The sequence below is a fragment of the Elephas maximus genome, chromosome 4 (genome assembly GCF_024166365.1).
Source record: "Elephas maximus indicus isolate mEleMax1 chromosome 4, mEleMax1 primary haplotype, whole genome shotgun sequence".
NCBI classification, from domain to species: domain Eukaryota; kingdom Metazoa; phylum Chordata; class Mammalia; order Proboscidea; family Elephantidae; genus Elephas; species Elephas maximus.
In genome coordinates this window covers 106,079,336-106,103,675 of record NC_064822.1, presented here as the reverse complement: position 1 = coordinate 106,103,675, position 24,340 = coordinate 106,079,336, and the positions used below count along the sequence as shown (strand labels likewise).

The window sequence follows — 24,340 nt, the reverse complement described above, 5'->3', positions numbered from 1 at the left end:
ATTCCTGGAAAGACTTAGGTTTCTCTTTTTATCGGCACCTTAAGAGTTTACTGATTAGCAGCTACAGGAGGAATGTGCGAGCATCCTTTGACATATGAAAGTGAAAATAACCCCCTGGCACTGCACTACTGTATATAGGAACTAAACCATTTTCACTTTCTGAGAAGAAGAGTTATATAAATTTCCCCGTTATACATTAAAAATCCAGAATGTATATATCAGAAAGCAGCAAAACACCACCTCCCCAAAACAATAAACACAATTACCCTGTCTCCAGGTTTTAACACGGGTTCATTTTTGGTCCCCAGTTTATTAAGCAGTGTATAGGCCAACTTTAAACTTCTGCTCCATAATTTTCCTGGAAAAAGAAAAAAGAGTCATATTAGAAAAACACAGGCTTGCCTCAGTGAGGACACTCAGTTCATCAGCACATTTAATAAGACGATGGCCATTTCCAAATGACATGCTAGACATGTATCACATCCATCCCCACTCAGAGTTCCCTGGCTTTAAAGCTTTATAGTCCCTCTAGTTTACCAAAGGAGGCCTGGTGGCATAATGGTTAAGAGCCTGGCTGCTAACCAAAAGGTTGGCGGTTTGAGCCCACCCAGCAGCTGTGCACGAGAACGACCCCACAATCTCTTTCCCTAAAGATGACAGCCAAGAAAACCTTATGGGGCAGTTCTACTCTGTCGCACAGGGTTGCAGAGTCGAAAATCGACTTGACAACAAACAACGAGTTTACCAAAGCTAGTCCTGCCTCCCAACAAATCATCACCAGCTGCTCATCCTGGTTTAGATAATATTTCAAAAACTCTTCTGAAGTAATTTGAATATTTAGAAATAATCTGATGTAAGGTCATCACATTTAAATGGAGAAAAAAAACTTATCACAGGACTGAAAGCCAGAAGGCTGCTTTCATTCTAAGCTTTTCTGAAAAACCACTTGTATATGTGGTATTAGATACTTGAAGTCACTGCAAAGCAAAAGTATGAATCAAATGATTAAACCCTGAATACCACCATCATTCGGTGAAAATTGACAATAAAATGTAAATTAACTGTAAAACATGTGAACGTATTCACAGATGTCAATAAACATGCAAAGATTTGATTGCTTTCTTTAAGGATTATATGAATGAGTTTAATATACAGCTTCTGAAGTGAATACTAAAATTATTTTGGGGAAAAAAGGCCTATTCTTCCCCTCTTCCTATCCTCTCTCTCCACCCTGCCTTAGAAATTCTTTCTTTAGATTTTAAGGAAAGTGAAAGAGAAATGTTATTTTAAATAGATATGTTAGTATTAAATACAACTTAGCCAGGGGGGCATCCAAGGTTTAAAGCCATGCCAAACTACAAAATTCTTTAAATAAAAACTTCTTTTCCTTTTAAAATTATTCTGTATCTAGGTCTACAGACAGTGTGCTCTACTTGTAAGGTAAAAAGTAATTGATGAAAAAACTAGCACACGATCTCACAGCCCAAGGGCGAATCCATTCTCTTTGAAGTTATTTCAAAAAGGAAAATAAAAACCTTAGCTGGAGTACAAAACTAAATGAAACAGTATGGATTCTTTGTTCAAATGAAATTTTGTGCATATTTTAAGAAGCAGAATGAAGTAAATGACAAAGATCTAGAAAGTCATCCATTCCAATTTTCAGATAAACCTGATTTTCACCATACATCATTAATTCTGCCCAACTGTCTTTCAAAAATTCTCTTCGGATGTCAAAACATCAATGGATCTACAAAGTCTCTTTCTTCTTTTTGCCATCTTTTAAATATTAACTGGCCTGCAAAGGTCACTTCAGCAAATGAGAATATTTGGCCATAGTCTTACCTAGAACTTTAGGTTATATTAAATAATTTAAAAAAACTGCTGAAACACAATAACCAGAAACTGTTAAATATCAAGACAGAAATACTACCCACGATCTTCTGAAGGACCGTTAGGAGAAAGGGGGGGTCTGGAATCTTGTAAACTCACCATACGTAAGAGTGTAAACTGGTTTTCCTGTCACATCCAGTGCAGTCAGACAGGGGCATTTTGCTTGAGTGGTACCCCAGCGCTGCAGGGCAGATTCGAGAGCAGGAGGCCAGTTACAGATGACACCTAACGGCTCTCCCTTCACAGGGGTCATCTGCCGTCCCTCAGGCTTCGGCTGGTTGGGGTCTGGCTGGGGTACTGTACCCCCCCAAAAAAAAAAAAACCCAATAATTATGAATATAAGATCTGAAATAAGTACAAATACCAATCAATAGAACTTTTCATATCTAATCACAAGTATCTTTTCTCTTCGTATTTATCAGGTTTACACTCACTTAAAAGGAAGGGCCTGGTTAGAAACGGTAATCCACAAACTGGGCGTTAATTCATTTTTCCATGAAATTGTAAAATTCCATTCAATGTGTTTTATGCAACAAACAAATCCTCACCCTTTTAGGATAAAAAATGCAAGTCGCTGCACATATAGAGAAGCATAGGGTATCAATTTCTTTTCAGCAATTGCACAATTTTTAGTAAATTCATTTTTATATCTTTTCAGTTTGTGTTCAGTGTCAGAAAGCCAGGTTCTACTTCACTAAGTTATGTTTAATGAAAAAGCACTGAACTCTGAGTCAGAAGACCCAAGTTTACAGTTACTTTTCACTAGCGTGACCTTGGGCAGTGACTTACCTGAGCGTCTTTAAAATGGGGATAGGAACCGCTATTCCCTGGAGTCACTGCTAAAGACTCAAGCAGGTCACGTGCATGAATGACAATGTTCTGCATCTCCACACCTTAGCACATGTCTCGCACAGACAATCCCTTCGCCTCCTGGTGAACTCTTATTCAGCCTCCAGAAGACTCAGTTCAAAGGCACCTTTCCTGGGAAGCTGTCCCCAAGCTATTCCTCAAGAAGACCCTTCCTTCCTTGGTGCTCCAACACCACGTGGTATTTCACCCTTATCAAACACTGAGGGTCCTCAGTGGCTTCTGTCATTGTACAAACTTTCCTCCCTCCAAAGACTGACGGCATTTTGAGGGAAGGGATGGTTCTTATTCCTTTTCTTGATTATAGTACCTAATACACAGCGGGTGCTCAATCAATGTTTGTTGAATTGAATTTAAAAAAGTTCTCTTTGGCCAAAGCTGGATATTAACATAGTCATTCCAGGAAGTAGGGGCTGAATAATATATTTCATATTGTTTCGTACAGATAAAACTAAACTCTTAATTTTTCTACAGTAAAAAAGTATTCAAGTCAATAAAAAAAAAAAAGAAAAAAAAATCCCCACAATTTTATAGCAGAAAAGATAATTTACATATAGAACAAAAAATTAAATATTTGTTGAGTGCCAGTTATGTTAAACTTTGAGAAAATAAATGGTTTGAACAAACATTTAAGTGTCTAATCAGTGCTAGGTGCAAGGGATACAGAGTCCCTGCCCTCGAGCAGTGTCTAGAGTCCAGTGGGGGCACGCCTGCACACACAGAGCTGATGGTAATACAACATGAGCAGTACCTGACAAAGGTATGTAGAGGGAGGGCAGAAGAGGGCTGTCTTAGTTATCCAGTGCTGTTACAACAGAAATACCATAAATGGGTGGCTTTAAGAAACACAAATTTATTTTCTCACAGGTTAGGAGGCTAGAAGTCTAAGTTCAGGGTGCCGGCTCTAGGGGAAGGCTTCCTTTCTCTGCTGGCTCTGGAAAAAGGTCCTTGTCTCTTGAGCTTCTGCTCCTGGGCAATCTTTATATGGCTTGGCATCTCTCTTCCCCCATTCCTGCTGCTCTCACTTACTTGTTTAATCTCTTTTATATCTCAAGAGAGACTGGCTCAAGACATACCCTACAGTAATCCTGCCTCATTAACATAACAAAGACAACCCCTTCCAAAATGGGGTTATAACCACAGGCATCAAAAAAACTCATTGCCATCCGGTTGATTCCAACTCATAGCAACCCTGTAGGATAGAGCAGAACTGACCCATAGGGTTTCCAAGGAGCACCTGGTAGATTTGAACTGCCAATCTTTTTGTTAGCAGCTGAACCACAGGCATAGAGGTCAGAATTTACAACAAATTTTTTTTTTCTTGGGGGAACACAATTAAATCCATAACAGAAGCACATCACTTAGCTTAGGGCATGGGGTCTGAAGACTCATGGCTGAGTCTTAAAGGATGAGTAGGGGCTGGGGAGGTAAGTGGAAGATGACAGACACAAAGGAGAAGAGACATAGAAAGGACAAGGGACAGACTGAGCATAAGTATTAGATGGGAAAACGAAATAGTAATTATACTTTATAGCTTAATTTAATGACAGATTTGGGAAACATAATTAAAAGACTGATTCACTTTTCATGAAATAACTTCACTCTCCAGTTTCAGCTGCCCTTCTACCTTGTATATTCCGAGATCCTAAACCATCAGATTAACGAAAATAAATAAATAAATAAACTTAGGTGATTCTAAATCAATTCTTTTATTTTTATGGGAACACTATATATTTAGGGATGGTCTTCCCATCCTAAAAGTCTGTACATTACTGCCATCCACCGGGCCTGGGCATACTCTTTCAGACTTCCAAAAGACATACTGGTATTTTTCTTTTCCAAAGGTAGTAATTACTCAAATAAGCAATGTGTTGTCTATTTACAAGGAACCATGGTGCCGCAAATGGTTTAGTGCTTGGCTGCTAACCAAAAGGTCAGTGGTTCAAACCCACGAGCCATTCTGCAGGAGAAAGATATGGTAGTCTGCTTCCAAAAGACTATAGCCTTGGAAACCCTATGGGGCAGTTGTACTCTGTCCTATAGGATCGCTGAGTTGGAATCGACTCGATGGCAGCGGGTTTGTCTATTTACGTTAGTGGAAGGCTGTTGGCTCTATAATGACAATGAAAATTGGTTAAGTATGGTTTCTATTAAACCTTGGCCTTCATATGGCTGTCAATACACAGTGCTAGAAGGCCTGTAGAGGCCATTACCGACATGAGCACCTTGAAGATCAGTACAATAAGAAACATGTTCACAGTTCAGCAATTTTAGTGGCTCCTAAAGAAACAGAAATTCATCTTAGCCTCATATGTCAGGTTGCTTTTTGTTTTTTTTTTTGTATAAAGTGGGCTATGACTGGATCTAGTCTATGAAAGTGTCTAATTCCATTAATAAGTCTGAGGTGATCAAAACCTACTATTAGTCTCAGGACGTAAAAGTGGACTACAAAGCTACCAAGACTTAGTTCTTCTGACAAAAGCTTTTGTTAGGTAGATTTATTCATTGCCTAGCGTCAAATGGCCACTCTCATAGCTATACTCTCATTCATTCCCCACTTAGCCTTCCCTATTAAATTTTAGATGTTTTATGATTTCATCCATAAATATTTTAAAAATTATTAAATCACTGATCATTACTGCTTCTTCTATGAAGCCTTTCCTAACCACACAGAGGGACTACTTTCTTCCCATCTCTGGATTTATCTGTATTAGCTGATACATACTTACTGGCTAAACTAACTTTTCACATGTTTACATTTTAGCACTGCTCTAAATTGCAACCCCAAGTATTTTTCTAAATCTTTGAATCCTTTTCACTATCTACCATATTGCCCTGTAGAAGGCAGGCATATATATGTTGAATGGCTGATTTAACAAAAGGACAGTGTTACATCAAAAAAAGACTGGGCAAAATTTTGAGTCTAATTTGAAATCTGTATCCCAAGATAAAGCCAAATATAAATAACTTTTATTTATATTTAACTCCCTATCTTTCATCTGAGATCAAAAATAGAAATAATTCTTCGGAGAAAATAAGCAGAGAACTATGAACTCCTTGTAGCCAAGAACCATGTCTTATTCATCCTTGTAACCCTTGGGACCAAGCATGTGGTAATTGTTTAAGAAATGTTTGCTTAATGAATACATGCTTGTGGTATTATTACTACTACCTTCCACAATTTCCTCAGAGTCATCCACAAAAAATTCCTTTAAGGGAGGCCTTTTGGGTCGTTTCAGAGTGTTGAGAAGCTGCTGAATTTTTGTGGATACTCTGCTATTGACAGGCACACCTATAAAAGAAAAAAAAAGGTACGTTAAAATTCACTGCTTTTAGAGATATTTTTAGCTCTTAGATTCCTTTAGAAGCTGTTGTCTTTAATGATATTTGGCCTTTGGCCACAATCGCGTTCTATTTCAGTTGGGCCAAATGAGTACAAATACATACATGACAAGTTTTCATGACGACAGAGAACAAATTTGGTGCTATTATTAACACATTGCTTACAGGTTTCAACTAATATCCCTTTTCTCTAATAGTATTCTTTTTTTTCCCCCACACTTAGTTTTTTTGTCCAAAGTGTCTTTTGGAAATATAAGCTAAGCATGAACAAGCATTTAGGCTTCCACTATGCAGACTGTCAAAGCAGGGGTGCGCAAGACGACTTGTTAGTGGACCAGTTGCAATGCAGCTTTGCAACCGCTGGGCCAGTCAGTCCAGCGCTGCTGCTTAGAATGGGAATTTTTCCAGCTCAACGTCTTTTTCCTATTTAGCTACCAAAAAGAACCCCCTACCATCAGCTGTATCCATAAGGCTGGACCTGTTGGATCCTTTGTGCATGCCTTTAACTATCCCCGAGGGGGGCAGGTCAATATTTGCTGGGCGTACTGAGGAAGATGATGATGAGGAAGAGGTAGTTGTAGTGACGTCGGGGGGAGCAGAGAAACTCTCTAAGGGGGGAGAAAACAATTTAGAATTACATTAGCAATAAAAATAAGAATCTTTAAATCCTTTTTTAAGCAAGGAAGAAAACTATATGAATAGGAATCTAGCTCTTATAAAACAATCTTCTAAATCAAATTGTACTAGCAATACAGAATGGGAGAACAAGAGGTTGAGCCAGGGCATATCAGCTTTCCAAAATTATTAGTTTCAAGAACTTGGGTAGCCTTACTAAGATCAAATCACCTATCATCAAATGTTTCTCAAAAACATTGTTTTCTACATAGAAAGGCTGGTAGATAGTCAATGCTTTAAATTAATCATAATGAAATAAAAGTTACAAGTGATCTCAAAATATAACCAAAGTGAGAATGACCATAAGTGGCTACTGATATCCTGATCTCTTTGACATTTCTTCATGATTATGTTGGTTTATCTATAATGTTTCCCCTTCAGTCCAGTAACACAATAGTGTCTTGGAAGTGGGTCAGTTTGCTCAGGTTTCCAGATGAAGAAAACACATATAAAGTCCACTTCCAGTTTTTATAAGAGGTCCCGTAGGTAGCTTGGATTTACTCAACAGGCAAGGTTCTTCCTTTGCTCTAAGCAGTGATTAAATAGTACTATTGTATCCTACTTTATGTAGAGATTCTTACTATAAAGAGACTGAATGACATTAGGTTGGAAGACACCCACCGAACAAGGATGTGTTGTTATAAAAAATTTAGAAGAAAACATCTGGATGGGTAAGAGAAAGAAAATTAGAGGAAGTAAAATGCATGGTTTATAAGAATAATGAAAAGCCTCTCAATTACGAAAAGGAAAAAATAATATAAACAATTTCTCAAATCAATTTGGGAGTTCAGTATCTAAGTCCCAAAAGTCTATAATTAATTTAATAGCTTTTAAAGTTTTTAATATATTACCACAAATATACTGCCATCCACCTTTCTAAAGGGCAATTTGGTAACAAAGACGTTAAAAATGGACATTTTTATTTGACCCAGCAATTCCCCTTATAGGAATACATCCTAAAAAAAAATCAAATGCACAAAGTTGTGTGATGAAAGATGTTCATTCCAGAAGTTTTTATAATAGTGAAAAACTGAGAACAACTTAATGTCCAAGAGGGAATGGCTACATAAATCAGGTCATAGCTGTCTAATGGCATACTTTGAAACCATGAAAAAAATGGCATGGTTCTATATTAATGACGTAAAAGACATTTGTGACACATGCTAAGCAAGACAAGCAGGTTATGAACATTTTGTTTAGTACAATTTCACTTCTGTAAAAAACCAGAGTCTAGGAAGAAGTACACTGAAGTGACAACAACTAGTGTTAGCCACAGAAGGTGGAATTACAGACTATTTTATTTTTCTTTTACTAGTATTTTCGTATTTTTTTATTAGGAACATGAATTACTTCTGTTAGAACAAATATCCAAAAACCAATAATGTTGGATAAAATGGTTTCTGGGAGCAAGTGAACCAGTAACTTTTCACACGGTAGAGGAAGCAACAGAAGAATGTTAAGGACAGATGAAACGACCTTGTTAACAAAAACGCAGATAAAATTAACTAGGCACGAAGACAATATTTTAACAATTGAGTTTGCTCTTTAGACAAGCACGGAAATAAAACCTGGTCCAACCACAGCTTCGGCAGCTTAGCTTCCAAAAGAGAATAGGTGGTAAATATGTACGTTTATAGCTGTTTTATGGAGGTTTTATGAATTACAGGGCAGTGCTAAACGTGCAGGACAAGTCACCCATCTGTTGGCACTTGGCTCTTGAATTTGGGCAACCATACCCTCAGGGTAACTATTTTCTTCAAAAAGTATAGCCTTGAATTAAAAAATTCCCAAGTTTTTCTTTGCAGAAATCAATGAATAGGACAAAGGTATACATCCTATATCTTTATCTTCTATGTATGATGGTATAGCTAGATCACTGATAAGAAAATTAAGACATCAAAATGCAAATGAATGTCCAGAAAAAAGGGAAGGTTATCACAAACACATAATGTGCGTATACATTACTTAGTGCACTTTGTACCAACCAAGCAAAAGCAGAGAACTGAGCTATATCTTTATCTGCAGATGTCACAAACTCTTAAAGAACACACAAAAACATAAAGCAGAGCCAAGCAAAAGCTACACTCCATACAGTAGCACCCAGAGCAGGCAGCAGCTCACAGAGTACCAACATCTTCAGCCTGCACACTCTGGTTATAGCAATATTACAGCAGCAAGGACAATAAATCCAGTCTTTATGGCAAAGACCAACGGGCCTCACTGGCATTGTTTTAGGGTAGAATTTGCTCAGGTTTAATCTTTTTTTTTTTTCCATTTGTTTCTTTTTTTGAAAGAATATAGACAACAGTCCTAGGAAAATCTGTTATACATTTTAATACCTTTTAATATGCAGAATATTCTTCAATTGGGAAAAACCCACACTAAGACTGGTGTTGTATCTTGCAGCTTGAGTATTGCTTATGGAAATAGCTATGGCTTCAGGTGGGCAATACTATGCACCAATAATGCAGGTGATACCTATCATTCCTGTAACAAATGTATTGCTGGTGTTTCCTTCTTGGCCTCATTAACTGTCACGTCCTCTCTGATTATATTTTGTAGGCCACTCTGAAAAACCTAATACAAATCATAAACAATTTTCTGGATACTGGGAGCCAAATGAAACATAATTTGGGCTTTGTGGGTAGATCCAGCTCCTACCTATTCGAGTACTGGCAAATACATCAGCTAGAGACCCACTGGTTCCTTTGACCTCTCCATGGGACAGCGTAGAAGATGCGGATGAAGAAGTGGACGATCCCTGAATTGAACGGTTGATCCAGGACTCCGCATTCTGTAAGCTCTGTTGCAAGGCAGCAGAGAGCGCAGCTTGGCGTCTCAGAGAGCCCTCATCCTCAGAGGCCGAAGACGTGTCTGTGTGGAATTAGAAAAAAAGTTGTTCTCGATCCTGCCTAGAACAGAGACCTTTCAGTCCTTGCTCAATGACCACACATTCAATTTTGACACCAGCAAAACATTCGCATTCTTAAGGCAGGGCAATATGCAAGTTTTCTTAAGGATCTCAAAGAAACCTCTATGCATCAAAGCCTGCAAAAATAAAACAGACTAAATCTACAGGCAATTTTAAGTGGTTTAAAAAGTCTTTTGAGAACATTTAAATGTCATTCATTTTCTGTTCTGAGCCAAATCAGTACCTAAATTCTTCTGGTTTATCTACAGGCAGACCCTGGATTACAAACAAGTTCTGTCCCTAAGTCTGTCTTTAAGTCAAATTTGTACGTAAGTTGGAACAGTTAGCTATGGTTCGTGTCTAACATCAGTCAAACGTGTGTCTGAGTATATAGTTTGTAGTGTACCCCTGTATGCATAAAAAACATTAAAGAAAATTCCAGATACATTAAAACATCTTTAACATAATCATACAGTAATAATATTAGTAACATTTTTGATGCACATCGCTAAGTAGTGCCCATTTATTATTGCAAACCACTGTATGTACCTCAAATTTTTAATATAATAGATTTTACAGGGCTAGTTCATAGCTACTGGTTGTAAGTCAGACTTCATAACTCAGGAACTGCCTGTACTTAATTTCAAGTAATAGTGAGGTGCTTATGTATCTTATATATCTTCCTTATTAAAGAGCCTTGTAATAGGTTGCTACACTGATTTTGACAAGTACTTATTAATTAGTCTCTGCTTAAAAGGAAATGACCACGATAGGGAGATGTAAAAATGTATTTTTGTTAACAACTTATTTGCCAAATAGTGAGCAAGGTGCTGGAAAAGTGAGGTGGAATAAGTCACGGTCCCTAGCCTGGAAGCACTTCTGGTTTCAGTGGAAAAGCCGCTGGTCACCTCACACAGGTAAGCTTTCCAAACATGACAGGAGCGGGCACGGCATCCGTATTTCTTTCCCTAATTCTCAGTCTGAGGGGAATTGTGAGAATTTCACTGATGTCTGTATTTAGCCTGGCTCTAACTTCAGGAAAATAAGGCCTAAATTAGAAAAGCATGTTGGAAAAAAAGAGAAAAGAAAAAAGTTCAACCAAATATAAGATAGTCAAGGGAAGCAAGAGTCAGGAATTTATTCCAGGGCTTTAGGCTTATGAGGCCTCCAAGTTAAAGGGGGCATTTGGTCTGATACAGGACAAACCCTTCTAAATGGTTTTTGGGAGTTATAATTTAAGACGTGTGGGTTGAATTTCATTTGATTTTTTAAAAATTAAGTCTTCTGTGGTTAATCCTGCAGAATGGTTTCCTCTAATTCATGTGAAAGTACAAGGCCCCTGGCTTTACTTTGGTTCAAAGAGCCACAAAGGTAATTTCTGGGATGGAAAATGACTAGCATTTGACAATGGAAATTTGAATCGCAAAAGATTAATCTAATCCAAAGCCAAACTCTGCAGGTCCAGAGCAAGAGAGAAAGTTAAAATCATGACTACCTACATCCTTGCTTTCTGCTCTGTACTTCCTCTAATTTATTATTTCATATCAAAGGAGATCTAAGTCCCAAGACTGACTGATTTTTTTTTTTTTTTTAATGTCCAACAAAACCACAATATGTGACAGGAACTACGTTAGGTCCTAGGGTTCTGAGATGTATGGAACTTTATGAAGCAGTAAATGCCCTAAAAGGGCTTACAGTCTAGTACTGGGAACACACAAGTACACACACTACTTTGAAAGGATATAGCAGATGCTAAAAAATGGGGGAAACCAAGGGTTTCGCAGGGGAGGCATCAACCTAAGTCAGATTTTTCTGGAGGAGTTGAGTGTGATGAATTCATGCTATTTCAACTACTTCCACGTAAATGGAGCCAAGAGTATGAAGAGGTAACCAGCAAGAGATGAGGCTGGAGAGGTCGGCAGAGATAAAGAGACACAGTTCTCTAAAGGAGAAAGTGATTCATAATGCAAAGGGAGGTGCTTAAAGGAAGGTGTAGAGAAAGAAAAGTAACAGCATCTGTAACCCTTTATTTAAGAATAACATTTTGCATAATTTCCAAAAATATTCTAACATTTCAACTGTACCTTAGGAGGTAAAGATTTCTGTCTTTGTAAGGCTGCCAAAAATGGGTTGGTGTGGGGGCCCACAAGACAGGCAAATATGACTCTAAAAATATTTTCAGGGTAACGTATTTCAGGATCCCATGAACCACACTGGATTTGCAGGCTGCCTTTATTACATTGTTTATTTTAATTTGTGTAAGTCTAAAATCAAAATAACTCAATTTTCAAAAGATAAGAAAACCAGTGATTAGGTTTATGGAAAATTGGCTTCATTATGTTTCTATATTGGATCAATTATATAATTGGGTGTACTGTTTCAATTCAGTTACCTAATGTGACTGCCAGTCTCTCTCAGTGTGTTTAATGACTTACAACCACGGAGCAGCTTAGTATAAAGGAAAGAATACAATTTTGGTGTGTTTCATTTGAATCCTAGGGTCCACCACTTACTAGCTGTATGACTTGTGGATAAAACTACCCATCTGAGAAGGCTCTCTGTGTATTCATTCAACGAATAGTACTAAGCACTACGGTAGGTGGTAGGAATAAAATGGTGAGTAAGAAGACAGAGTTCCTATCCTAGCAGGACTTAAAGGGTCCTACAGGAGCTCAGGGCAGGTGCCAGGAGGTAAGACTTAAGCCAAGACCTGAAATATAAGCAGGATTAGCTATAAGGGGGCACACAGGCAGGGGGAGAGAAGAGTCAGGTAGAGGCAACAGCATGTGAGAAAGCTTGGAGGTGACAGAAATCAAGGCACAATTGAAGATATGAAAGAAGCTAAGACTAGTTGAAGCACAAGATGCAAAAGTGGTAGTGATGAAAGAGGAGGCTGGACAAGTAGACACAGCTGGGTTGCTCAGGGCCCTTTAAGACATGCTTAGGAAACTTGTCTTTATTCTAGATGCAATGGGCGACCATGAAATGAGATAATTCATAGAAAGCATCCACAATAGTGCCATCACGTATCATTTGGTCAATAAACACTAGCTTCCCTTCTCCTCTCCAGCAGAACCGTTATAAGAGTGTTTCTTTTTGATTTGCAACAGCATCTGAAATTTTCACTAAAAACAATTTAAATGGCTAGTTCTTTCCCATAAACATAAAGGAACAGCTGGCAGAAACTGAACAAAGTCTGGTAGAATAGAAGAGATTATGCCAATCACGCCACCTGAGAATGTTAGCTTAGAGACACAGAACTGTGACTAGGTGAAGCTCAAAGCTGATCACATGTTAAGGTCACACAAAATGTAAACACTGTTCTTGGACTATATCTTTTCACAAATAAAAACAAGCACCCTTAAATATTTACACGTTTATCAGGTAGCATTCTTTTTTAAGCAACTGTCACCCAGGAAAGTGCTTCAGATTTGTAGAAATTTGGGCAAGATTAAATCAATATTAATGGAAATGAAATTATCATTTTCCTGAAGCCTCTTCCTAAATTCTTGAATACAATGAATGAAATACATCTACATAGCAGAAAAGAATTCTGAAAATAAACCTTACTCTTCAGTTTATAATTTGGTGTGATTTTTAACACAGCATCACTTAATACTTGATCACCAGAAGCCTAAAATCCATTTATAACCAATTAGGAAACATAAACAACTTGCTTGTTAATTTTGAGAGGAAAAATCCTGAATTTACTAACTGTTCTTAACTGTGGCAGCACTTTCAGTTTTTCGCTATGTGTGGAAATGACTCTCCTCTTCTTCATCTATAATACCTAAAATATTTATTTTAAAAATTTAAACAGCTACCATTTGGCCACTCCACTCTTCCATGTTTACCCACGAGAAATGAAAGCCTATACCCGTACAGAAAGTTGGACATGAATGTTCACGGAAGCTTTATTTGTAATAGCTAAAAACTGGAAACAAACCAAACGGCCACCAACAAATGAACGAATAAACAAATTGCAGTATATCCACACAATGGAATACTACTCAGCAACAAAAAAGCACGAACTACTCATAGGGATGCAAAGTAGATTAGAGGTTACCTGGGGCTGGGGAGTTATTGCTTAATGAGTACAGGTTTCCGTTCAGATTTTTCGGAAATAGTGGCGATGGCTGCCCGACACTGTGACTGTAATTAATGGTACGAAACTGAATACTTTAAAATGGTTAAAATGGCGAATTCCATGTTACATTTAATAATTTTTTTTTTTTAAGTAATGAATTACTGATGGAGCAACATGGATGAATCTCAAAATAATTATGCTGAGTGACAGAAGTCACACACACACAAACACAACTGTACAATTTTATTTATGAAAAATACTAGAAAATGCAGACTAATGTATAGCGACAGAAAACAGATCACTGGTTACCTGGGGATGGGGATGGGGAAAGGCTGGAGGTGGGGATTTTAAAGGAATTATGAGGAAACTTTGAGGTTGATGGATATGTTAGATTGTGGTGATGGGTATATACGTATGTCAAAACTTAGCACTGTAAATACATGCTGTTTAACGTATGTTGATATACCTCAATAAAGCCGTTTCATAAAAACTAACTTAGAATGATTTGTGAGGGTGAAAATGGTGCATATGAGTTAGTCTACACAACCTGAGGGATATTGTGCAAGCTGGATAAGATCCTGGAAAGGTAATGCCTTCCACTGGGTTCACACAGCCAATACCCAAAGTAAGCCCAGACCATAGCTTGGAAGAGCAGGTAAGTCAAGATTCACTGAAAGAAAGATTTCACCCCAAAAACCACCACAAAATATGCCGCCTCAACTAGGTCAGGAAAAAGAAGTTGACTACAAGTTGGAGCTTCAAAGAACAAATAAAGGAAACCCCCACCAGGCCAGCTAGCATAAGATATTCTGGAGCCCATGGAAAGAAATGTGTGTGTGAATGTGTGTGTTTGGGTAGGCAGGGTGGGGTGGGGTGGTATCGGGCAGGAAGGTGGGGGAAGGGGAGTTTAGGATTTTCAAAAGCACTTTCAAGAGAAGCTAAGGAAATTTCTATGTAGGCAAGGGAACAATTTGAAGTTTAAGAGGGAAAAATCTTCAGAGCCTGAAGAAGGGGTACCCTAGGAATAAAGTTAAGATTAAACGGTTAGTTCTGGAAGCAGGGCCAGTGTGAACCAATACTGGACTACAAATTCTGAGCAGATATTCTAGCACTCAACCCAACCAGGGTGAGCACTGACTCACCCAACAAGGGTTAGGGAGACCTTCAGAGCATCTCAAGAGGTTTTCAGGATCCTGTAACGGTCTTGTCTGTGTTCATGGGGAGCTGGCGTGGGAGTGAAAGACTGGTCTGAGAGCCTAAATGGCAGGAAGTCCATGACCTGTCTATTGACAATCAAACTGGAACGTTTTTGAAAGAAAGGGGCCCTTACTATTAGTAATTATGCCAGGTTTACTGTAATTATGCCAGGTTTACTGTAATTATGCCAAACATGTTGCTATTCTAGGTATTTTCCCATTGTTTATGGAAAAGAGAAAACTTATTAAACTAATATTGTAAATAACATAACAATATTACTGCCTATGTGAAAAATAGATCAAACATGCAGCAATTATTAGAGCTCCAAAATTAACCAGAAAATATGGTCATGGACTTTTAAGGTCAGACTGGTCTGGGTTCAGATCTTAGCTCTGCCACTCATAGCTTTGGGGCAAGCCAGTTCTTAGAGGTTTTAATTCTGCTGTTTGGTTTTTTTCTACTGATTTTCACTCATGGTGGATTATTTCCGCTGGTGTTTTCTACTTTTTAATTCTGCACTCATGTTCAGTGGCTCTTTTTGTGGGAGTCCTAGGTCCCTGGTTGAGTTTCTATCCTTCTAGAGATGGTTTGTGCCCAGCGTTAACACCAGCCTACGGCCACTTTTCAATGTTAGTTTTTACCAGGCAGTTAGTGAAACTGAAACCCTGTGCCCACTGATGACAAATTTTCTGGGAAGGTCCTTGCCTCCATTATCCCAAGTGCAGGCACAGGGCAAGCTTTCTTGAACATCTTCCTTTGCTAGCAGGTCAACTCCCCTTAGTTCATTCTTCTGCTGAAGATATAAGCCCCTCCAGAGAGCTCGACGGCAGCCTTCATTCATATATAGGCCCAATGTTTTATCTTTTATACCCTGTGGTAATTAAAATTTAGGTCCCTTGTTTACTAACTTCTCCCACACCCAAGGCAGCCAACGTGAGCACCCTTTCACCTCTCTGATTTTCAGTGGTCATTCTATCTCCCTTGTTCCTTTATGTATCTAAAAAGAAACTGATATTATATTTGACCCAGCATTTTTAAAGAGAAGTTTTCTTTCCCTTATGTTTCTAGGGGAGAGTTTTCAGGTTCCTAACTGACCATGCAGTTAGAAACAGAAGTCTGGGCAAATTATTGAGCCTATATAAGCCTGTTTTTCCCATCTGTAAATGGGGTAAAGGATTGTTGAGACAACTAAAAATTGAAAAATATGTGTAAAGCACTTAGCCCTTTGACTGGTACATAGAATGATTTTATGGTACCCAGGAAATTACTTTTATTGGTAAATCCTTAATTTTAAATCAGCTATTGAAATAAATGGATTCAATTTATAGAGTGGGTTCTTATTGTGCTTTGGCTTTAAAAACACTGAATATTTGCTAGTCTCCTAAGTAACTGTGAATCATTACTTATAATTCATACCAATAATGAAAGTATGCTATTAAAACGATCCAAGTTTATTAATTAAGTAGGGCAGGTTTACAGAGGTCCAATTTTCCAACTCCGTTTACTTTGTGGTTTTGAAAAAATTAAAATGGAGTATTTGTGGAAAACTCCCCAAATTGGTAATTCAGACAGGTATTCTCTTTTAAGTCTGAATTACTGACATACACGTTTTGGGCTATAAGCCCTCAGAAGGCAATCATCATTCAACTTGTTTGGAATAGTATACATTCCAGCAACATGCATACATGAGTATCTATTACCATTAGGTAAGAAGGATTTCCTGACATGATACTTTAGTAGACTGAAAATACAATCTGAAGACTTGAGTCTGACAATTTCGGTTTGACCTGGGACAAATCACTTAGTGGCTATGAATCTATTTGTTTCCTCTTCTAAAGAAATCTGTCCTGCCTACTTCACGGAGTGCTTATGAGGGACAAATACGGCAACGTCTGTGAAAGTCTTTTGTATGCTATAATTCACTGTAGTTCCATAAAGTATTACCAAATCATGCTAAGAATATAACAATGTCCCAGTCTGTTCATGGGCATTATTTTCATACACAGAAATATATCCGTTGCCATCTCCTACAGGCTCTACAGGTCAGAGTACAACACTGCACAGGGTTTACAAGGCTATAATCTTTACAGAGGAGCCCTGGTGGCACAGTGGTTAAAGCACTTGTCTCCTAACCAAAAGGCTGGCAGTTCAAGCCCAACAGCCACTCCACAGGAGAAAGATGTGGCAGTCTGCTTCTGTAAAAATTACATCCTGAGAAACCCTGTGGGGCAGTTCTACCCTGTCCTATAGTGTGCTCTGAGTTGGAACCAACTTGATGGCTTAGGGTTTGGTTTTTGGTTAATCTTTACAAAAGCAGAATGCCACATCTTTCTCCCACGGCATGGCTGGTGGGTTCAAACCACCAAAATTTTGGTTAGCAGCTGAGCGCTTAAACACTGCGCCACCGAGACTCCATACAGAAACATAGAGAGGTAAATTTCTTCTTGTCTGCCTTGTGAACTACTATAGCTTCTCTCAAGCAGGGACCTGCGTGAGGTAGACATCTGAATTTAAACTTCATTCTACCTAAGGCTGTCTAAATGGCCCGCTGTGCCTTGGGGTCATTATGTGGTCTATTCGGTCATCTATGTCCCCTTAGAATGCAGCATAGGGTAAGTCTGCATGGGTGCAGGAAAAGCTTAGAAGGAAAAAAATATAGGCTGTAGTTTTTTGTCATTGTGTTTATCCGTATGAATGAGTAATATCGTTACACAAAGAATCCCCACAAAGAAAGAGCTGAGGTAATTGCCTCATGACATTAGTCAATGGATTCAGCACATAAAGGGAACTGGATGGCAGGAATTCAAGCAGTCTAAAAGGCTATGCAAAAGGCCACAGGCACTCAAAGAACCACAAGATTGCTACCAACTTGCAGAATTTAAAATTTCCAATCCATGAGATAGAAACTGGTGTACCTACCTATGAGTTGGAATCGACTCGATGGCAACGGGTTTGGTTTTGGTTTACTAATAAGCAAATTTTAGAATGATTGAAATTTTATTATTGAAGAATGATTTATGAACAAAAGACAATTTCCCATGCCAACTATTTATCATATTTTCCAGATTATATGATCCTATAAACGAAGCCAAGGTTTACAACCTATTTAAAGCAGCTCTAAATTTTCATCAATTTGGTAATTCAGACAAATGTGTATTGAGTGCCTCCCAAAGAAGCTGACTAGTGTGCTTCAGCAGCTCCCCCAGAGACCAGGTTCAGACAGGACCACATGTTGGGTGAGAGCCTCGACCCAAACGTGCTCTGTGATATACCTGGGGTGGCATCCCAAATGAGTACACAAAGGAAGATTAGATTAAAATGTACAAAAACTTAGGTTAATTTTGCACAATAAGAATAGCACAACTTTTCTAGAAAGAAAGTCATAACAAGGTCATTTTTATAGCTCTCCAGAACCTAATTATTTAAAAATAGCCTATGTTGTTGTTGGGAGCCACTGAGTTGATTTCGTCTCATAGAGATCCCATGTGTCAGAGCAGAACTGCCCCATTGGGTTTTCTTGGCTGTAATCTTTACAAAGCAGATAGCTAGGTCTTTCTCCTGCAGAGCCACTGTGGGTTTGAAGTGCCAACCTTTTGGTTAGCAACCTAGCACTTAACTGTTGCACTACCAAGGCTCCTCTAAAATAGTCTATAAAAACTCATTGCTGTCAAGTTGATTCCAACTCATAGAGGCCCTAGAAGACAGAGCAGAACTGCCCCATAGGGTTTCCAAGGCTGTGATCTTTATGGAAGCAAACTGCCATATCTCTCTCCCGCAGAACAGTTAATGGGTTCACACTGCTCACTATTTGGTTACTAGCTGAGCACTTAACCACTGTGCCACCAGAGCTCCTTTAAAACATTTACTGTTATGAGCAGTAAATATTGCCAACTCTCCTCGCCCTTCCCATCCCTTGAACACAGCCTCAGCATTCTTGTCAACTTCAGTGTTTCAGGGACTACCATCAATTGACCAGTGTAGACATGCAAGATGAAGGCTCTTAGTACCCCTACGTTAGGCTATAACAGATTCTGTGAGATACTGATACAGGATTAAACTGCAATAGGAATAAGAGACAACCATGTGTATAACTGTTGGTTCTTGGAACCCTGGAGAATAGAATTTGAATCCTAATTTGGGAACAAGAATTTACTAGAAATCCTCACAGCCCCCCCCCCCACAATGAAAGGTGCTAACAGGAGCCTTATTATATAGTCCTTCCCACATTCACTCACTAAATCAAAACACCAAACTCACTGCCACTGAGTCGATTCCGACTCATAGTGACCTTATACAACACAGTAAAACTGACCCATGGGGTTTCAAAGGAGCAGCTGGTGGATAGGGACTGCTGACCTTTGGTTAGCAGTCGAGCTCTTAACCACTGTGCCACCAGGGCTCCCATTCCCTCAGTAGAGCACAGTATTTGTTCCAGGCATGTGTGCAGTTGCTGAATGAGAGCATCATGTTCTCGCCCTGGGTGAGGGCTGTGTGGAAAATCCCTATGCAGAAGCTCTTCAGTGCTTAGTCATGTTGGTGAGAATCCCTCTTCTATTTGACAACACAGATGTCCTTAATAGTAAATTAGAGTTTCTCAAATGCTGCTGGGAGATGCCCAGAATAGGAGATAAATGGATAGGGAACCTTTTAATTACTCTGCTCTGCTAAATACAGGTCTTAGGAGAGAGGACGGTATCGTTTAATCATGAAGTTATTAAAACACGTAACATGGTCAAGGAGATTAGGTCCTATTTTCAAGGCTGCAGTCAGAGTGCTGTAGTGAATTCCAAGGACGATGATCTCATTCAACAGTGAACAGCCATGATTTGTTTCTAGAGTTGGTAAATTCCCCTCAGGCAGTGACTTTTACGAAAGGGAGTAAAAATGGTTTCCATTCCTTCTGAGTATTCTCAAGATCCTTTGCTGGACTCTCACATTTAACCCGAGGCCATGAGCGCAGGCTATTTCCCCTGAAACTGCATTTCTTTAATCCAGCTATGGAGAAGACTGTTTCTAAGAACCACGTGCCATGTTGTTCCCTACCCTTTGCCATTTACTACAATTGAACCCTCAGCCGCACTGCAGAGGAATCTTTGCCAACAAGGAACAGCTACTAAGCTGAGAGCCCCCTTTGTCCATGAGGACCGACTGGTACTGTACTAATGTGGAAGGGAAATCATCCAAGATTTTGAACGAGTGGGCCTCAAGTATGCACCATTATAGACACAAAATGTCTTATTGTGATGGTCTGCTAGAGGTATCCTGTGTTACGTTTTGAGAAACACTTGAAGCCACAGAGCTATTTCTCTTTCAAACATATTGACATCACAGATGTGAGGGAAAAAAAAAAGCACACACAGTTAATAAGCCCACAGCACACCCAAATACTCTGACAAGTTTGCTAAAACCTAGGCGAAAACTATGAATATGAACCTGGATCAGTGAATAGCTCAACAACTTGACAGCTGTGACTAGAAGTCAACCTCAACAATGTAACCTTCCTTGGAATTTCCCCAAAAGACATGGAAAATAGTTTAGAGCAAAATAGTATTGGGAGAAAAATTTTTTTCAAAGGTTTCATTACCAGTAACGTGACAGTAAAGACATTATAATGAGCTTCTGAAATAGATTTAATACGTTTAGTCTCAGAGGATTACATCTAAAAAAATAATTTAAAGAAAATGTTTTTTAAAACTTTTGTAAAGAGTCTGACTAGACAAGAAAACTGAAAGGTGTTCCAATTGCTCCTCAAGTATCAATTTATAATTCTTAAATTTCCTTTAGGAGAAGTAAGGATTCCAAACCTGGTGAATGGGGAAGGAACAAAGATAACTAGTTATCAGGAACTCATCAAATAAAAGTGGATTCTATAAAAATTTTATACATACACATATATACACAAAATACATTATCATGCACACACATTTTTATGTTTTTCAAATCTGTTAACGTTAATGACGCATAAAATGTTGTCACAAATCCATTTATTCCTGACTGCTGCAGAGACAAAGCATCTGATTTAGGAATATAAATGATTTAAGGAATTTAAGACTATGGGTAATATTTTGTATGTCAATAAAAACAGCTATCTGACTACCGCAGGAATTTTTTAGACCCTAAGCTTCTGCCTCTGTTTATTTATACCTATATGAGTTGGGAGTTACATCAAGGAAATGCTGGAGCTCAGAAGGGAAAAAAAAATTTTTTTTAATAGCTTTAATTTCAAGGCCTCCTTATGTGTGTTGCTGATGATGTGACAATCAAAACTGCCACCTTCAGGGTATGCTCCTATACACACCTGCTGATGCAGAGGGATCCAGCCCCTACCTCAGAAAAGAAAATGCAGAACTTATCTCAGGAACATCATGAAAACGTTGATGGAAAGAAAAGGCTCTGATAAACCTACCTGGAGGTGTGCAGGCATCCGCAGGAGACTGGACAAATGTAGACCGCCTTTTGGTTGGCATGGGCAACGCCATTTTCTGTTCTTTATGCTTTGCCAGCGCGGCTTGAACTGCTTCTGTGTGGATATCTGAAAAATTAAACATCTGCATTTATTAGCTCTTGGCTCTTAAAAGTGTTTACCACTGTGGGCTGAAATATCACTGCCTCAACTGTTGAAAACATAAAGGGAGTGATAAGATGATTTCTATTTATGATTTGTTTTAGATCAGTTAAAAATAAAAAATAGAGACAAAAGAACTCACGGACAGTTTTACGTAACATATCAGACAAGCTGACAAGAGGTGTGTGTGTTTTCGGGGGGAGAAGTGGCGGGGGCAGTGAGGAGAGAGTAATAAACTTGACATGCATGCGTGCCCAGAGAGGGAATCCCATCTCTATGTGGAACCAGGGCTGAACGGGAGCCTAGAGGACAGTCACTATTCCTCAAGTAAAGAAGCTGAGGATTTGCTTAACTCTTTGAAAGAGTACTTGGTTGAGACCCCTCAATTCTGCACCACAGGAACAGAAGGGTTGTTTTAGTCTAGAAAAATGTAAGGGCAGATGTTACTTGTTTGCCATTTTAGCCACAAAAGAATTTAGCTGACTACTTGAATGTCTAATAAAAAGCCAAAAACCAAGCCCGCTGCCATCAAGCTGATTCCAACTCGTGACAACCCCATGTGTTACACAGCAGAACTGCTCCATAGGTTTTTCTTAGCTGTAATCTTTATGGAAGCAGATTGCCAGGCTTTTCATCTGCACAGCCACTGAGTGAGTTCAAACTGCCAGCCTTTTGAGCAAACTGTTTATGCCATCCAGGAACCTACTGAATGTCTGATAGGAATCTCAAAATTAACACATCCAAACAGAACTCTTGATTCTCCGTCCCATCCTCCAAACACACTCCACATTTCTACAAAATGAGATCATAACCATACACAGTATTTTGTACTCTGCTTTTTCAACTTCTACATAATCCTAATGAAGTACACAACAACTAGTTCACAAAAAAAATTCCCGTTTCTCTAGAAATGGGCCCAATACACCTACAATCCATCCTCTTGAAGACCTGTCTGTGCCATGTAAACAGCTCCCTTATAAGAGCTGATCAATCAGATCCTCTTTCTTGGGAATTTAAGCTGTGAACTAAGAAACTACAGGTCCGAGAGTTGAGTCACCTTAATGACAATGCCCTACAAAGAAGGAACTGGGATCCCCAGGGCTGTCTCTCCCTTTCTAGGGCTTTCTCAGTTGTTCCTTTGCTTCTATGACCTACTCCAGCTACTTAAGGCCAGTTTCTTACAAGCAAAAATACCTTTACTAATACAACCAGAAGTATCTTTTGTGTGTGTGTGCGTGTGTGTGTAAATACAGCTCTACAACATAATTTTAAAGGGCTGCATAATACTTCACTGTATGAATGTGACATTTAATCGATCTTTATTATCAGATATTATGCTGTTTGCAAATTTTTGCTACTATTCATATCACCTATTCATAGTAAGAAGAATTTAGTATTTTCACCTTACAGCACATGTCTAATTGTTAATTTTAACAACTGCTAAGGTCAAAGTGTGTACATTTCTTTTTCCATAAATAATGTGTATTCCTAAGAACAAGGATTTTTCTTTTATAAAGTACATTTATCAAAATCTGGAAGTTTAACACTGATACAAACCATTAGTTAACCAACAATTCACGTTTCAATTTAGCAAATTGTCCCAATAATATCCTTTATCGCTTTATCCTCCATTTTCCTGATCCGGGATCTAATAATAGGATCACACATTACATTTTTTTTTTTTACTTTTAGTTGTCATGTCTCTCTATCCTCCTATAACCTGAAACAGATTGTCAGCCTTTGTCTTTTATTACCTTGACATTTTTGAAGAGTATTATGGACTGAACTGTGTCCACCCAAAATATATGTTGAATTCCTGGCCCTTGTGCCGTGGATGTGATCCTGTTTGGAAATAGGGTTGTTTGTTGTTATGTTAATGTGGCCATTACAGGATGGGTCCTAAACCTTATCACTTCTGAGCTTTTAAAAAGAATAAAATGGTTGCAAAGACATACACATGGGAAGACAGATGCCAAGTGAGAATTGTCTATAAGCCAAGGAAGGAACCAACATGGCTGAGACCCTGATTTGGACTTTTCACCTCCAGAATGACAAGAAAATAAATTTCTGTCCCTTAAAGCCACCCACTTGTTGTGTTTGTGTTATAGCAGCACTAGGTAACTGAGATTAAGTACAGACTGCTTATTTTGTAGAATGTCCCTTAATTTTGGTTTGTTTGCTATTTCTTCACGATTAGATTCAGGTTACACATTTTGGCAAGAACACTACAGAAGTGATACGTCCTCAGAAAATGTCAGGATGTACCTGTTCCATTACTGGTGGTAATAGCTTTGACTACTTGGATGAGATGCTGTCTGCTAAATTAATCTACTGTGAAGTTACTACCCCTCCCTTTGTAATTAATAAGGAATTTGTGCGGCGGGGGGGGGATACTTTTGAGACTATGTAAATATTGTATGCCTCATCACATTTCCACCCATTAGTTTTAGTATCCATTGATGATTCTTGGCTGAATCAATTCTTGCTGTAACAGTTACAAAATTGTGATCTTATAACTCCATCATTCCTCTATATTTATTAGTTAGAATTCTAACATAAAAGGCTCTCCTTTCTCCCTCATTTATTCACATCATCATGGATCTACTAATTCTCATTTTATTTCATAACTATTCTATTATTATCATTATTTATTTTGATGCTCTTTTACCCCAGATTTGGCCAAAAGAGCCCCTTTCAAACTGGCTCTTATGTCCTTTTTATACATTCACATCATTGTGTACAGTTCTTTGTCTTCTGGCACAAGATGTTCCAAGCTCATCTGGTACTTTTCTTTTTCCAGTCCTGG

General features: G+C 38.5%; 1 protein-coding gene across 2 annotated transcripts in view; it reads right to left on the bottom strand.

The window, feature by feature from the left end:
• Positions 1-24,340, bottom strand: part of DIP2B (disco interacting protein 2 homolog B) — a 224,275-nt gene that overhangs the window by 57,624 nt on the left and 142,311 nt on the right. For both annotated transcript variants that reach the window (XM_049883095.1, XM_049883097.1), the window contains exons 4-9: positions 21,376-21,501; positions 9,436-9,648; positions 6,552-6,707; positions 5,930-6,049; positions 1,990-2,187; positions 267-358 (exon numbers count right to left, since the gene is read on the bottom strand). In XM_049883095.1, the coding sequence (XP_049739052.1) occupies positions 267-358; positions 1,990-2,187; positions 5,930-6,049; positions 6,552-6,707; positions 9,436-9,648; positions 21,376-21,501 (905 nt within the window). The remainder of the gene's footprint in view (positions 1-266; positions 359-1,989; positions 2,188-5,929; positions 6,050-6,551; positions 6,708-9,435; positions 9,649-21,375; positions 21,502-24,340) is intronic.